Source organism: Salvelinus sp. IW2-2015, linkage group LG20 (assembly GCF_002910315.2).
Source record: "Salvelinus sp. IW2-2015 linkage group LG20, ASM291031v2, whole genome shotgun sequence".
NCBI lineage: Eukaryota > Metazoa > Chordata > Actinopteri > Salmoniformes > Salmonidae > Salvelinus > Salvelinus sp. IW2-2015.
In genome coordinates, this window is record NC_036860.1 from 23708717 (window position 1) to 23725828 (window position 17112).

Below are 17112 nucleotides of genomic sequence, written 5' to 3' on the forward strand. Positions count from 1 at the left end.
CTAGTTAGTGAGATATTAGCCCAGTTATAGATCATTTGTAGTCAGCAATAGGGGAGTGACGTGTACACAAAACGTGTACATTTCTAGACATCTTTGAAAAGTGAGTCAGGTAAAGAGCTTTTATTTTTGTCTTAAAGGGGCAGCGTTATATTTACAGACAGGCCTAAATAAGCTAAGTACTGTAGCTTAATTTGTCTGATTCTCAGTAAGAATGGTATGGGAATAATAATGCATTTGATTTTGTGAAGTGGTTTCTTGCATCAAACAACACAACAACATTTTCGGTCACCTTCTTGTCTGAAGGACAAGTGGATAAAAAGGTTAATGTCAAGCCCTGCATATTGTTTTCAAAAGTCTCATGGAATGTAGGCCTACATTGAACACCACACATTTACATTACATTTTACATTTTAGTCATTTAGCAGACGCTCTTATCCAGAGCGTCTGCTACTGTACACTGAATGATAGAACAGCTATTTTCATGTTCAAATGTTATGGGATGCATTTTCTCCATTGTTTTTGTTGGTAGGCCACACTGGTAGACCTACATTATGATAAAATAGCCACAGTAGCCTACTTGACCACTGTTAAAACTGTAACTAAAGGGGGGTACAGCCTCAGTGTTCACAGTAAATGTGCGCTGGAAGATGCACAGAATTTTCACAACGTTCAAGGTTGTGCTCAGCAGAACTGTAATTTGCTCAGAGACAACATTTTTCTGAGGGAACGTTGACGGTTACCCAGGAGGGACAAACCTGCCAGGGTACGATATGCCAACATAACACCCACGTCAAACCACACCGCCAAGACAACTCTCGTTTAGCTTCAGCATTTCTTTATGAGAAATCTTCAAAACGAGGCCAAATCACGAAGTACAGTCGCCCTTTAAACCCTCCTAAGGAATTATTCTAGACTTCACAAAGTCTTTTGAGTGAAGTCTTTTGAAAATAATTATATCTGGTGGTGTGGAGGCCTTCTGACGTATATTTACCACTAATGACCTTTCCTTATTACATGAATCTAATTGTTAAATCACAAATCAGACAGAACACATGCAATCTCAAAGCTATGAAAGCAACTAATTGGAGCGATTCACTTTCTCCTCCGAGCTCTGAATGTTATTGTTGGCCATCAGAATGAACAATTCTCTGTTGTCCCCATGATGTTTTGATGATTCATAGTCCGTCACAACTCCTACACCCTATTCACACACATTCAGTGCTGAGACCCTAGTGTTACAGAGAGAGCATAATAATGCATCCACGTCAATAACAAATACAAATGGTCAAAAAAAACTAAAATGTCCCAAAAACATGCATGCTCAAACCTCTCCACTCCATTTTAGAGGGACCAACACATTTCGCAGACAGGTATAAAGGGAAAAGGGAAGAGATACCTAGTCAACTGAAATGTGTCTTCCGCATTTAACCCAACCACTCTGAATCAGAGGTGCGCATAGGGTCAAGCCATGTTGCCATTTCTACTGTACCAAAGTACTATGACAGCGGTGGAATCTATTTGAAAGGTCTTACTACCATCAATATTTATTTTCACAATCTTGATAATGAAGCAGTCCTCAGACACTTTCCTTATTTGTAGGGTGTCAAATCAGCTCTATCTTCTATTACTGTCATAATTTGGCGACATCAAAGGCTCAGAGTGTTCGTCTGGCTAGATAGGGCTTTACAGTAGAAACATCTAGGTACTGTGAAACGCAGCGGCGCTGACTTCACGGCTCAGTCTGCTCATCACTGGCTGAGTTTCCATGCTAGGAGATTTGCCGGGGATGATTACAAGTTGAGGTCCCCTACATGCCATCATTTTGTTAGAAGTTAAGCTGGAATCGATTGCCTGCAGGAAAACGCATCACAACTGCATCTCTACGTGCCTTAAGAAGATTCACGGGGGTTGGTGGTTGGATGGAAGTACGTTTGGTTAAAGGGGAGGGGGATGCCACAGTCAGTCAAGAATCGAGGCTGGTCTAGGGCAGCTGCCTCCTTCCTTCCTTCCTTCCTTCCTTCCTTCCTTCCTTCCTTCCTTCCTTCCTTCCTTCCTTCCTTCTTTCCTTCCTTCCTTCCTTCCTTCCTTCCTTCCTTCCTTCTTTCCTCTTTCCTTCTTTCCTTCCTTCCTTCCCCACCACACTCTTCTCCAAAGTATCTTGAAGGATCCACTAACATACATAAAGACAGCAAGCTGTGTTGCCATGGAAACTTCGCACTGGCTCTAATGTTGTTCCATGCCATTTTTTTATTTTTTTTTACCAAGAGTGTTATAATCCCAAATGACGTGTGGAATGGAATCAAAGTCATGTGGTGGGCACGGTTGCATTTGCTTATAGAATGGAGAGTGACACGGTTAGGTATTTCTATTTGTTTTTAACTTCAAATAAATGCAGCGAGGGATTCATTTAAAACATGATTTTGACACTTGTCTTAAATGACTCTATTGACAAGTTGGACTAATAGACTGCGTGTGGCGGGTGAGTTTGAAGGCCCTTAATGAACAGAGGCAACCATCCGGAAAGTTCTAAGTGGAGCGATGGCGGTATAAGTCAATTGTTGGGAACCATTCCACTCAATTGAGGTCTGTGTGCAGAAGCAACTGACACTTGATTTAGATGACACACATCTTTTAACAAGGTTTGCCTCACACACAGGCGGTAGGTAGCAGGGAGGAACATTTTGTAGATAAAGGGTGATAGTGTGAAAAGGTACACTGCAAAAAAAAATGAAATTCAACATTTCAGGTAATGAATGGCAAGGTGGGGCAATGAGACTGTCACACTTTGCTGACTTAGATAGGGAGAGCACTGTAACAAGGAAATCAAGGATAAATCATAACCAATAAATCAAGTATATCAAATGAAATCTTAAATTAAACTAATATTTAACTCCTGGCCCTTTCCATTCCCCTATCAGAGAAGCCTACTGTGTCAACCTTAAGGCTACTGCTTTATTCATGACCTTATCAATAACTAAAAACTCATCTGCCCATGTCGCACCATGCCAGTGGCACACACCAACCCAGAAAGACGTCCAATAGCGATGCTCACTTTAAGAGAAGGGAAGAACAAGAGCTAATCTTCCGAGCACCGTTGATGTCTATGAAAGCCACAGATGAATAATAGAGGACTGCGCTCCAAAATGAAATATAATGGAACATAGGAATTCATTTTTTCTTTCAGAGCCATATAATCATTATCATATTTGTCTTTTTTTTTATTGGGATGATAGATAAATAAATAGCAAATCGTTTTTCCACTACAATATCCTGGCTCTGAATTTATCTGCCTTCTTTAATCACAACAATGACAAATAGATAACCCTATGCTGCGTTTTTAAATTGCCAATTTATCTAAAAGGGAGGCTTTGCATTTGCTACATGCCCTGTTTGCTCACTCACACGGAACCCCTACATCGGATATCAACCCAGGAGGCAATACATTGCATCTTATGTCAGTTAATATGCTAGCAAACATGTTCTGATGAGACAAATACTACTTACTAATTTCACGAATTATTTCTTAATGTCTTGTACAAGTTACATTGCAAGAGTTGTTAAGACATGCTTGTTATAAACATCTGACAACAAATAAACATGGATTTACTTTTCGTCAACAGCCTAATGATTAACGTCACAATAAAACATATCAACTGCCACTCACATCATTCATTATGCATTATTTATTATCAATGACATATGCCATTGACCCGAGCCTATCTCTTGAAACATGCCCATCTCTTGCCTGAAATAATGAGTACTGTATAGCTAAGTGTAGTGTGAGTACAGTGTATGAGTTTTTTGCTCCCGGAGACAGAAGTACAGTACATGACATGAGGAAGACACACGCTCCAGATAGTGCTATGCATCTAGGTCAACCTCATTCCCCTACTCCTCGTTCTGCCACATGATGAACAGCACCAGGTAGGCTGCATAACAGCACCACATGAACCCTGCAGCAAACACAGTACAGGCTAGGGCTGCTGTTGAAAAATCCTCTGCATCACACTCCTCACAAGGATACTTCATTATGTAGCTTGGAAAGCTCCTTGAAATACTCGGCCAAGGGAGACACTGACATCGGCGATGCGCATAGAGAGGAAGAGGTAAAGCAAGGACAGCCCAGCTAACCGCCGCTCTGTTCTGCTAGAGAGCAGCGTGCTGTAGACTGACGAACAAGAGCCTTCCTTTTGGACGCTGTTGCATAAGAGCTCAGACATACACGCACGCACGCACGCGCACACACACACACACACACAGTGCACTCACACACACGCACATCCATGCTCACAGCCACACTCAGCCAACGTGGAACTTGAAATTCCACTGCAGCCAATGTTGAATCAAGAATTAATGCTCCTCTGGCTGGTGCAGTGCTCCAGTATACAGTAGGCTTAGAACTCAGACGGTAATAAGAGGATTCAACCAATCCGGTTTAATACTGACTTTAGGAAACCAACCAATGTGAGTGAGTGTCAGTGTTACTTTTCCTTCGCTTTTAATACAAGCTTATTAATTGATGGGCACCAGACCTCTATCAACATTGCTACTATAGTAATTGAATTCAAACCTACATATAGAGGGACGTTAGTAAGGCAACGTGACGAAGATCACACTGTTCCCTCTGGTGTGAAGGCCTGCTGTGGTTAGTTAACACTGTGTGGTGACTGTGTAAATTGCATGTCAACTGGTTTACATTTGGTATGAAGTAGCAGGGACTCACCGAACACAGTCCTGGCTGGGACGGACTCTCTGTTGAGCCAGAAGGACACCTGGGATAGGATTACTGTCATGATGCAGGGCAGGTACGTCTGGATGACAAAATAACCAATCTTCCTCTTCAGATGGAAGTGTGTCGTCATGACAACATACTCTCCTGTTGTCGGGCGGGATGGAGAGGGGTTAAAACAGAGAATTATGCGTTAATAATTAAGTTATTGTGTCATGTCCAGTTGGACGGCCACTTGTTAAAGCTCTTGTGTTCCTGTGAATGCTACAAATTCGATCTGATATACAATAAAGAAATAGTGAGATTGCAGTTCCGACTGCGTCATGCTGGAGCTCGGCGCCTGAGATTGTCACTGCACCCTGCCGTCACACCTGCAACCCTTGTACATGTGACTATTAAACACTCTGGATCTGAATCTGAATCAACACCCGACTTTAAAACAATGTACATGGAAAATATTAGATCCAATCTACAGTAGGTGCTTCGCTGGTTCATAATCTTCAGATGTGAAATAATATACTACATAATTATAACATACTACAGAGGAAATCTGTCTGTGTGCTTTACAGTGGTTTGCCATGTTACAAGCAGGTTCTTTTATTGCTATAGAGATTTATTAGTATTGTTATAGGCCTACTTTATCAACTAACTCAGTAACGTGGCATAACCCAATTCATCAATGGATTGACAGCAATGGGAATTAATTAGGTAGTAATAAATTGGCTCTTTATGTTTGACAGAGACATAAACAAAGGAATCAATATGCACTTATTAAATGGCCATGCAAAATTAATTACATTTTTTTGATAAATCAATGGTACCTCAGAATTAGCATATACAATTTAATGAGATAGGTATTGTGACTTTCAAACACCGACCAATAAAGAAACAGTAAAGGCTGTCTTAAGCATAGATTTCTATGGTCTTATGCACTACCTTTCTGCCTGCAGCTAAACTCACTGTAAAGGGGTCACCCATTCTACACTGTCACTAATTATGCCATGCAGCATCAATGAACCAAAAAGAAGAAAAATGATGTGATGCCCACAAGGGAAATTACAAATCTGGGACATGTTCTCGAAGTAAGCCTACAAATGGAGAGCAGTGGGAATGTGATGCAGCTCTTTGGAGATAAAGGAGAGGGAGGTTTAGAGTATGTATATTTTACAAGGGAAACAAACCTGTGCTGGACTGGACAACCCCAGAGTCCACACTTTGCCCCATCAAATCATACTGGTTGAGCCGAGAGCCATCTTCAGCCACCACGACAGACTGGGCTGCCCCTCTCGTCCACACGTACACAACCTCAGCTCTGGTGTAAGCATCTGTCAGGGAGAAGAGCGAGGGGAAGAGAAACAAACAACATCTCAATCTGACTAACCTTTAAACAGCCAAGTCAGATTTCCTCCCTCCTGGCAAACCATCTGACATGTCAAAGCAATCCACAGTACAGTGTTGCTTCAGCACTGCAGAGGATTTGTACTGCAGAGGAGCCTCATTACTGAAATATTTAGCGAGCCAGTTTAAAGTTGAGGGTTGGTCTTTTATTCATGCTGTGTTATTCTGAACAGACTGACTCGTCATTGTCGGGCTCCTCTCTCTTTCTCTCTCTCACTCTTTCTCTCTCTCTCTCTCTCTTTCTTTCTGTACTTTTCAAGGATGTTTTGGGGTCAGAAGACCTGGCGGCCATGAGCACTTGGCACGATGTGCTGAAAGTATGACAGGGAGTACTGCATCCGATAAACAAAGGTCTCTTCTCTGCCATGCGCCTAGTGAGGCCTAGAAGGGCCTGGGAGGTCAGATCCTGCCTGAGGACAGCTGTAGCGCCACTGTCAGCTCGTATCAGGTACGAGAAGCGGGTTTCCGGTCAGAAGGGAACAAGAGAGAGAGAGATAGAGAAGGGGGGGAAACACTCACAGCTGCCAAACTTCAGTGGACAAGCATGGGCGTCCATGGGGAAGTCCTCCAGGTGCATGGGACACTCCGCCCTTACTGTCAGTCTGGAAGGAGGGAGGAAGTGAGGGAAAGATACAGAGAGAGAAAAAGAAAGAGAGAGGGAGAGACAAAGAGACACAGAGAAAGAAAGAGAGACAAAGAGAGAGAGAGAGAAATAGAGAAAGGGAGAGAGGAGAGATTGAGAGAGTGCGAGACAGAAATAGAGAGAGAGAAAGAGAGAGAAATAGAAACTGGCAGTGAGGGACAATGCTGCAAACCTGCAGCCTTTTCCTGACATCACAGTGAAAAAGGGGAACGTCAACCCACCCATGACACGTCATCCATTCTTCAACTCTACATCGCCACGCCATGAATAAGAACTCACACTGTGTCCACATCTGCGGAGGTTAGAAGGTTTTATGGCCACCCCCTGTGACCCTCACATTAGCTCTGTTTTGTGAGCATTGAAAGTTCACGTCTGGGACCATTATTTATAATGTTTCAGCTCAAATGAAAACCCACAGTGGGCCTCCACTCTACCACTATATTCTACACTACTCGCTCTACTCACTAAAGGTCTTATCTTAGTGCTCCCCACTGCAGTATACAATCTCTTTAAGGATTCATATTTTGCTGGATACCAAAAGTATTTTCTAGGGCAGAAAGTAACCTTACAATGTACTGGGATCACGATCACCATGGGACTGGTAAACTTTACGACTATTGTCTTCAGAGAAAATTATGTTCTGCTTCCCAGTAAGGATTTCCATTTTCAGTGTTAAAAATACCTCTTCCTGAATCTAATGCAACGAAAACACTTACCTCATAGTGTAGAGCAGAGTTCCCTCCTCGGTGATTCGTAGGAGTTTGTTGGGCATAGTCATGTTGTGGGCCACAGACTTCTTGCCATTGTGAAAGAATGTGTCAGGGGTCCAGATTTTACTGGCCATTAGGTTGTTCAAACGGAGAACAGACATTGGACCTTTAAATTTTAGCCGCTCGTCCTTCCAGCTTTGACGAAAGAACACGTCAATGGTGTATTCCTGTGAGAGAGAAGGCAAGGTCAGGACCCAGGAGAGGTAGGTTGTCTCTAGTCATCCTATATCTGCCAGGCATGTTACAGACTATATCATTACTTCCTTTCTCTCACATCCATGTAGCATAAATTGCCTGTTTTTCCTGCTGGTGAGTGTCTTGTCTTGCCAAGGTAGAGGCTTCAACAAAGGTAGGTCTATCTAACTGGCGGATTGGCTTCCATCTCTTCCTTCCAGCTAGTCCTCATGAATGTGTTGTCAATAAACATGAGGAAGAAGCACATTGCTCTAGATTTTAGCACACCAAATACAAACACTGGCACGATATCTCACTCTAACATGCACTAGTCGCCATGGCTAAGAGCAGCTTTTAATTATTTCAGAATGCCTGACGGAGTTAGCTAGCCAGCGAATTTACAGCGTTCCGGTTCTCCGGTTTTCCCCCGGCCGTGAGTTAATTACTGTGAACGGTAACAGAGCTGCAAGGTAATGGAAGTGGACTGGAAAGGGAAATGGTAGCTACTGTAGCTGTTCCTTTTGGCCAGCCCATTCCGTGACTTACTGTGATGTAGCGCAGCAGCAAAAACGTGCAGGTCCGTATGTTAGAGCATGTACAGTAATAAAATCATAATATGTCAAATACACATGGTTCAAGTGCACCAATAGCAAACCTCCATCAAGATTGTGAGAACAATATCAGAGGCCGAGAGAGAGAGAGAAGAGAGAGAGAGAGAGAGAGAGGAGAGAGAGAAGAGAGAGAGAGAGAGAGAGAGAGAGAGAGAGAGAGAGAGAGAGAGAGGAGAGGAGAGAGAGAGAGTAGAGAGAGTAGAGAGAGAGAGAGAGAGAGAGAGAGAGAGAGAGAGAGAGAGAGAGAGAGAGAGAGAGAGAGAGTGTTTCACATACTGTATGTCCCGGGACTTGTTATTCCTGTGTACATTACGCAGAGTCAGATTAGTAATTGTTTTGCCCTGATTCATCCACAGTGGTTAAAGAAGACGTCTCAACAGAGCAATTATGAATAAATCAATCTCACCATCGTTATTGCCATTCAATCAATATCTCTTCAATATCCAACATGATTTTCAAACGGTAGGTACGCCCACCTTTGGTCAATGAAATTGCGTTTGGAAGCAGGTAGGAGGACAGGTAGAACATTCTGAAGGGTAATTTTGCAAAGACTAGTCTGAATCATTCCACTGTCAGTTTATATCTCTGAGTGGGATTATATCAAATCACATTATCCAGTCATGATAGCCATAGGAAGGGTAATGTCTCTAGCCATAACCATAGTATCTGTTCTCTGTGGTTGTATCCCAAATGGCACCCTATTCCTTATGAAGTGCACTTATTTTGACCAGGGCCAATAGGGCTCCATGAAAATGTGTCAAAAATAGTGCACTAAGCCGGGGTTCTATTTGGGACACGGACTGGGACTTTACAATCTAGTCCCAAGCACCTGCCAATACACTGTACATCATGGCCAAATCTAAAGACGAAGGCTACACAAGATCCAAAGTCATTATACCCACATCAATACCAAGCCCTCTCCGCTTGGGTCATGCCATGCAATAAAAATGGACATACAAATATAATTCCATTTAAGACTAGAAGTTGTATTGATCTTGGAAATGAATGAGCCAATTGGTCTTGGAACATTTCCTCGCTCGTGACATTTCATTCATGTCGAAAACTAATGGGGCTGATCAAATTTATAAACATTTTACCTTTGAAACCACATCAAAATAGGTTAAGGGGAGAACATGGACACAGAACTGGTGACATTTCAGAGAGGGGAATAACAGAGAGGAAAGACGGGCATACCATGTCATGGTCCGAGACGGGCCCAATACTCGTCACGAAAATGTCAGTCTTGACTTCAGTTACACGCTCTGTTGAACCAAGAAATTAGGAGAGTGAGTGTCGATCAGGGCTCCTCATTAGCTCTAACTAGCACGTAATCCTGGGGAGCATTGCCCTTTGATCGTATCATTCCCTAATTTTCACAGAGCCCCCTTCCAAAATGACACCTTACAATCCTGATTTTGAGGTCAATAACCATTTCTGCGGTTCTCCGTGTCAGTGTCAGGACCATTACCTGGGGACTGATGGAATCTCTTCATGAATTTTCAAATCTCTTGGCTGAGATCAAATTTCACCTGGTCTGACGTATGTTGAGTACCTTCATCTGTACAGCATTATGTTTTGAAGTGGAAAATGGAAACATGATTTACATCAGGAATGGTGTCAATCATAATGTTTAATTTCTCTCCATTTGCCACTGAAAATGTAATATTCCCTTGCCTGTTTGTCTCCACACAATCAATTCCATAAGAATACCCTTCACCTTCCAGTAGGTCTAGATGTCTCTCCATTACTCTGTCAAGTTGAGTCGAATATAGAGCAGTATACGCAAGAACTGTCTGGCACAGTGCACTTCCATGAAAAGTGCCAAAACTACCCAAGGTCCCAATGAGAATATCTACACCATACACTATTTCTCAAAATAATTAGTTGAGTTATTCACCAAGGAGCTTTATTTTCATATTAAAAAGATACTTGCTCTTGATATCATGCTTCTAAGGAAAGAGCGAACAGTAAATCGCCCTCCTGAAGATTCCACTGATATGACTGCAAAGGCAGAAGAAAAAAAAGACATGAGGATGCTTGTGACGATAAGCGAATGAAATGCTGATTTATTTTTCATCAAGCAGGACAAAGGACTCCAGCCGTACTGGTTTTTATGTGTTCTGGAGTGCTATCATCCAATTAATGGTATTGGCAAACGACCAATAGTAAACCTCCAGGGTGGTGCAATCTCGTGCCATCAATTCTAAATAAGACAACAAAGGATTCCGAAAATTAGCAGCTGTAAAGGTAATTTACAGCATGCAATAACCATGTTATTGAATAAATCCAAGTAACTCATCATCACCCTTTTATCTCCTACCAGCTCTAACTTGAGAATGTTATGAGTTGGTGAGAAACCATTGTACAGTACTGTACCTCCCAACCCTGGTCTGAGACGATTGTCATAGCCATCCAGGAGACGGTCTAGGATCCGGGTGAACACTGTAGTGTTGTCTTTCTGCTCATCCGTCTGGCCATTCTGTCCAGAGCTGACAAAAAGGAAGAGTAATTTTGGACAGTGAATTCAGTAAATTGATGCAGGAGTGTTGGAGCTAAATCCCGGCTGAGCAACTTCTCTTGATCCTCTAAAATCTACTTCCTCGGAGGAAACAGAATTTTTAGAAAGCCATATGAATGTGAGAAATACGTTTATTTGATCCACAGGGCATGACATTGTGCACATGCAGAACTCATAATGCATTACACCTTAACGTGGCCTATTAACAGCAAAGGACTAATTGAGTATGCTCTTTGAGCAACATGAAACTAAATGCTGAAGGCAAACTCAGAATACTCACAATCAGTAAACGTGCGAACGCAGTTAACATCACCACTCATAAATATTTCAACACAGTAATCAGTAGCAATACAGATTTAATCATGCTGTGTACATTTGTATTTTATCAACAGGAGGTGTGGATGGAGAGGGAAATGGTCGGCATTGGAAGGGGCGGGAGAGATTCCTTCACTTCCTCAAAATAATCACAGGAAAGCCTTAATCATAAATAATCGTTTGCCTCTGAGCAATCATCTTCTTTTTTCCCCCGCCCAATCGCAGACCACACTGGTTTGATTGCATGCTAAATAAACTGTCCCCAGTGTTTGGAAACAAACTCTGCTCCGAAAACAGCTCCAAGGAGAAGGGAAGGTCAGCAAAGATTAGTTAGCATGGATCGTTGGATGGGAAGGTGGGGAATCTGAAGTAGCGAGTAGCAGGAGGAGTCAACGGAACAGCTGAGAGGATATGCATGCAGGCAGCCACAAATGAGGGAGAGAGATAGAGAGAGTGAATGAGAAGGGGGAGGGGGAGAGGCATATCACACGGCTTTAAATGTGAGCTGTTGAACGATTCTTCCCAATAAGGACATTCTACTCGCATCGCTGCAGAAATAATATAGTTAATATGACATCAACCACACCATTCATTACCACATCGGCGATTTGTTCAAAGGCCACTTCCTGCTAAAATGACTTTTATGGAATCTAAATAATAATTAAGAACTTTGATAAATAACGGAATATGACACACATTGGGCGTCAAAAAGTCTTACTGATGGCAATTCCACATTCAACTTTTTGGGTAAAACTTGAAGATATGGCAAAGCCTTCCTTGCCTTAGCTCAAAGATAAGAGAAACTACGTGCACACACACACACACATTTATGTTCTGCTTTCTTGATGATAGACTGAGTAAACACAACATGCCGGAGGTTTTTGATTTACCACAGAGATACAGTACATTCCAACAGATACGTTCATTATATCCCCCTTACAAAAAAACACAACAGCAAATGTGCAAGGATGCCTCAGAGCGCTTTCAAGTGAGCAATAATTAAAATGCACTTGACATAGGGTATATTTGGAAATGGGGGGGGTAGAGGAGGGGAACGGCAGAGGGAGGGGTGCAGATAACAGAGAGCAATGGACTGGATGTTTATGAGCTGACTGGGGCCACTTCCTCATAAAACATTGTACACCATCCCCATCTACAGGTCATCTGAACAGCAACAGTGCTGCTCAGTACTGCACGCTGCTGCAGCCCCAGCTCGCCTGACCGTCCACAAACTCAGGAGCTCTCTCTCTCTCTCTCTAGACCTTCTTCAGAACACCATAGTTACCCCATTATAAGGTCCTTCTCTCCATCCACAACACAAATGTGCGCACAACTGATTACTGCACCTGTTTAAAAACCCTCCAAGAATTGTGTTTTGAATCCTAGAGGTAAATACAGTGAATTACTAGTTAATAATTACACTGCAGTTTATGGGGACAGTTGTAAGGTAGAGTAATCAGGGGAGGTGTTTATTGGTTAAATGGGCCATCCTTGAAGAAGTGCAGTTAAAATACATTCAACTCACGGTTGATTACTGGGGAGGATGTCACAGCTCACGGAAAATAAATCCTTAAATGGCAATTCCATTAGACTGATGAGATATGCATGCATGTTCGACCACATATTCCATCTACAAACATGTTCTTGAGCATGTAATCGGTGGTGTTTACTCTTAACTGTACATACGACAGTAACCGAGACGCAAAAGACCAAAATATCTCAATAAATGACCATTTAAGTCAACTTCAGTGAATGGCTCTGACAGTTCAGCTAAATCATTTAGGCTTGCAGAATAGCAAGACCCAACATTACTCATTTAAGAGTTGAGCATCTTCATGCTATATGATTATCTAGGCATATTTACGGCTTCATTTGCAAATAGTGAATCCTTGGTATTTGCATGATTTTGGTTCAATGTCAAACTTCTCAAAGTTTATCCTAGGACTGGATTAGTATCGAGGTGCCCACGCAAATGTCTGACATTTCAATGGCAGGATTAATAGTGTGACAATCACATTTCAGAACCAGATATCGCTGTCATCTCTCATCCCATCACACTGTGGTACTGAGTGGTGTGGTCAGGGCACAGACCCCATCTGTATTCCCAAGTGCGACTTTCTATATTGGACTACCCCTCTAGCTAAAGTATGTCACTTGAGACACATACATCATTTGAATGAATGACAGAACATCTGAGACATGCACTTCTCTACTTTGGTTAAATATTCAGTGTTGCTGAGCCAATGGAAACTTTAACACAGTAATTGCTATTTTGGGCAAATCAGCCCCAGCTCGTGTTCACCTCGTATTACCTCATTGCAATTACAGTGTGGAGTCGTGAAGTGATGGCCTAATTACTGCCATCCTAGTGACTTAGGCACAAAGGAAAAATATGGTCACCTGGCGAAACGTGATCATTACATTGTTTTCTCACAGACTGTCAGTGAGGGATGTACTCCAACATGACATGACTGCACATCACAAAATCAATTCTAATTCCGCTCTGTTGGGGACTTGAGAGACTAGTACATTTTTATTGTAACTAGACCATAGAACAAAACACTGATTCTCCTTCCTGGGCCAAATCTAGCTCAGCAAATGTTTTTGTCGGTGTGGTCGCCCACCTTACCTTTTCCCACAAAGCACATTGGCCATCAGCAAACAGGCCCACACACATAGTATGACCGTTCCTGTCCGTCCACCCATGGCCGGAGAGTGGTTTGTCACTGAAGGAGGAAGAAAACAACACATTAAACAATACAATAGTAGGCTACCATTGACACGAATGGCTCAAAAGACAATCAAAGAAGATACAATTGAGGAGTTGAGGGATCCTCAAACCAAGACGATCAAGGACAATAAGAGGCAGGCAACGTTCAACTAAAACCAGCCATTCCCAATCCCTACGTTGTATCTTTTGGTTTATATTAGTGCCCAATTTATGCAAACACGCAACAACAAAAAACGAATTACATTAAGATACGGTGATGGGTCGAACCTCAAAGCACTATATGTTTCACAAGTTAGCCCTACGTTCACAACCTGAACTGCATCTGCCAGCTCATATGTCATGATTCAGTCCCACTATTTATTATACTTCATTTAACTGCCTAAAAAGAAACACCGTGAGAGCGCGTCTGAATGAATTTGATACATTGGAGGCGATGTATCCGTTGCTTCAAACAGAACTACGTTCCATTATGAAGAATATATTTCGCATGATCCGACGAGACACATTACGCACGCATATTGCGATAAATAATTGCGAAAATAATCAAACACGTTACGGGTTACACAGTCTTGTTTGTCGTGTGTTATCCTGACACTTGTATTATAGCTTACTCATAGCCTGCAATTGAAACGCGTCGGTACCGCAATATTAAACCAAATCCTCTTATATTCACCCATTTTCACCTTATCCAACATCGTCATGTCAACCCAGTTTCAGATGATGTTAAGAGGTAGGCTACGTTATTGCGTTATACAAAGACAATTGTTTGCCAGATGCCCGTTTAACTGAACCCAGGAAAAAAATATATAACAATGTTTCCCACAGCAGCAATGAATTACCCACGAAAAATACGCTGTAATCAATAGCTACACCATTATGCCACAAACGACTACAATAACCTGTCAATAAAACATACATAGAAAAAAATGCGCCTGTTACTCGCTTCAATTCCTCCAAGGTGCACTTGAATATGCTGAGAACGAAGCTGTGCAAAGGACGTGCAATGTTCTGTTAAAATTCCGTTAGTATGACAATGATTTGATAAAGCAGGGATAATGCAGTTTAGCGTAAAAATCCCATACAACCACATTTTCTAAATCATTCCGTTGAAATGCATCCGCAGTATAAATATATCGAGTTCAGGGAGATATTTAGCATGCAACTGGCATTTCTCAAGGCTCATCTTAAACATGACCAGTAGTCTAATTCAATTCGTGCGTGGTGAGTAGCCTATTAAGCAACTGTATGATTCTATTTTCGGAGCTCTGTCCAGTGCTGAAACAACCTCGACAAAAACATAAAATATCATACCACAGCAGATGCCCCCTTAAATAGTCTTAATTTTCAATAGCAAACTCCACGTCCTCCACTCCCCGATCGTTGCAACTCCTCTAGCATTCTGCCTCTGTTAGGCTGAACACAACTCACTGCAGTTCTAAACGCAAGTCAAATTCCCCGACCTCCTTCTGCACCGATAAAGACAAGCAAAATGAAAAACGATTAGTTCACTTACAGCGATATACCAGAGATATTCGAGGCTGTCGTGTCCTCAAACTTTTATGTACATCTTTTTTTTTTACACGGATTCAATGAGAAAAATCCTCAAAGATCTCAGATCTACTGCCGAATTTGAGCTTGAGGCTGGAGGAACGGCTGCTGACGATGCTGAGTATGCGCAGGTCTCGCGCACTATTCATTGGTGTGGGGGGTTAAACTCTTCTCAGTCCCCAACAAATTGGTTATCTAACTACAAAATCTACTGTAAATACTGAGATTGCAGCCAAATAAAGCTTTACTTTACCAGGACAATAGTAATATGTCCCTGGGTAAACCGGATGTGAAATAGGCTGTGACTTCATGCCAGGGCAATTTTATTTTAGAATGGAAGGTGGTACCACTCTCTCATCTAAAGACCAATCCGCCCATTTTTGTTATATGCAGCACAATTTAACTTCCACTGCTGTCGACTTAATCTCTTTTCAGTGGCTGCAAAATTAAATCCTCTTACATTTTCAACCGGCTCACTTGTTTTTTTGCCCCTCTTTCTCTCTGACTGATGTTTCCCTATATAAACTGCGTTTTATATTTATTGAATGGATAGGCTATATCAACTGGCACGACATTCCTCTATGACCAAAACGAATATCTCCAATCGATTATTACATGTTTATCACATAGCCAATCAAAGAAGACACTCAATGCATATAAAAAAATAACACATTCATACATGAATAGGTTACATTCTTCCCAATATTGAATAGGTTACAATCTTCCCAATATTGAATAGATTACATTCTTCCCATCGTTCCCTCACCCGATAGATTTGATGAGACGAGCCACACCGAAATCACCTTGAATCACTCACTCACTGTACCCTAAAAGTCCAGGATTCGCATCGAGACAACAGGACCGCCTGTGTTTACAGCCAAATATTATGCTGCTATTGCCTGCACTCCACGACTGAACATAGACAGAGCTGGAAAAGCAGAGCTGTGCTATGCATCTGCAAAAACCGCCTGATGAAATCAAGCGTATATTTTTGTAGTCATCTGTGTATTTCAAATTAAACTACAAACCAGAAGACATTTTAATCATGATGGGACATGTAATAACTCACAATTTATGTAGTCGGTTTATTGCCCTTATCAATGCATAATACACACTGATATCATGTGTTTGTTTTATTACGTTTACAACAGACTATGATGACATCTAGACTACTCGTCCTTCATGCACAAATCATAACTCCTCAATGCGATATTAACACTGAATTGTATTTACCAGACTACGGTATCTCTGACCCATGCTGTGCATCTGCAAAAACCGCCTGATGAAACCAAGGGTATTATTCGTCTTGCCTGAAATGGAACAGGGTTTATGTGTTGAGTTACGCATACTTAATATAGTGTATGAAGGAGTTATGGAATACGTCATAGACTATATGCATCGGTATTCAGTAAGGTTTCTGTCGGCCCTCGTCTCTCATTCTCACTCTCTCGCTCTCTGTCCGTCGATCTTGTGCTCTACACAGATCGTGAGGTTTCCTAGCCCATGTGCATCGACCTTAATGCTGCAAGCGCATATTTCTACACGTTATTCAAAACGAAACAGCGAAGAATTAATGTAATTGTAATGTATGTAGTATATTTCCAGACATGCTTCTTCACTGTCCAATGACATGAAAACGGGCACTGTGAGTTGGTTTGCTTGTGTGGCCACGCGC

At 41.9% G+C, this 17112-nt stretch overlaps 1 protein-coding gene across 4 annotated transcripts in view; it reads right to left on the reverse strand.

Annotated features, from left to right (window-relative positions):
• LOC111981075 (gamma-aminobutyric acid receptor subunit alpha-1) overlaps positions 1-16738 on the reverse strand; it is a 36244-nt gene extending 19506 nt beyond the window's left edge. The window contains exons 1-8 of one of the 4 annotated variants that reach the window (XM_024012214.2): positions 16671-16738; positions 13788-13884; positions 10702-10814; positions 9520-9587; positions 7487-7707; positions 6647-6729; positions 5911-6054; positions 4724-4876 (exon numbers count right to left, since the gene is read on the reverse strand). In XM_024012214.2, the coding sequence (XP_023867982.1) occupies positions 4724-4876; positions 5911-6054; positions 6647-6729; positions 7487-7707; positions 9520-9587; positions 10702-10814; positions 13788-13864 (859 nt within the window). In that variant the 5' untranslated portion in view covers positions 13865-13884; positions 16671-16738. Of the gene's footprint in view, positions 1-4723; positions 4877-5910; positions 6055-6646; positions 6730-7486; positions 7708-9519; positions 9588-10701; positions 10815-13787; positions 13885-15200; positions 15342-15402; positions 15752-16203; positions 16383-16670 lie in introns of those variants that run through there. The other 3 variants (XM_024012212.2, XM_024012211.2, XM_024012213.2) reach the window with 3 other exon arrangements.
• Between the last annotated feature and the right edge of the window lie 374 nt (positions 16739-17112).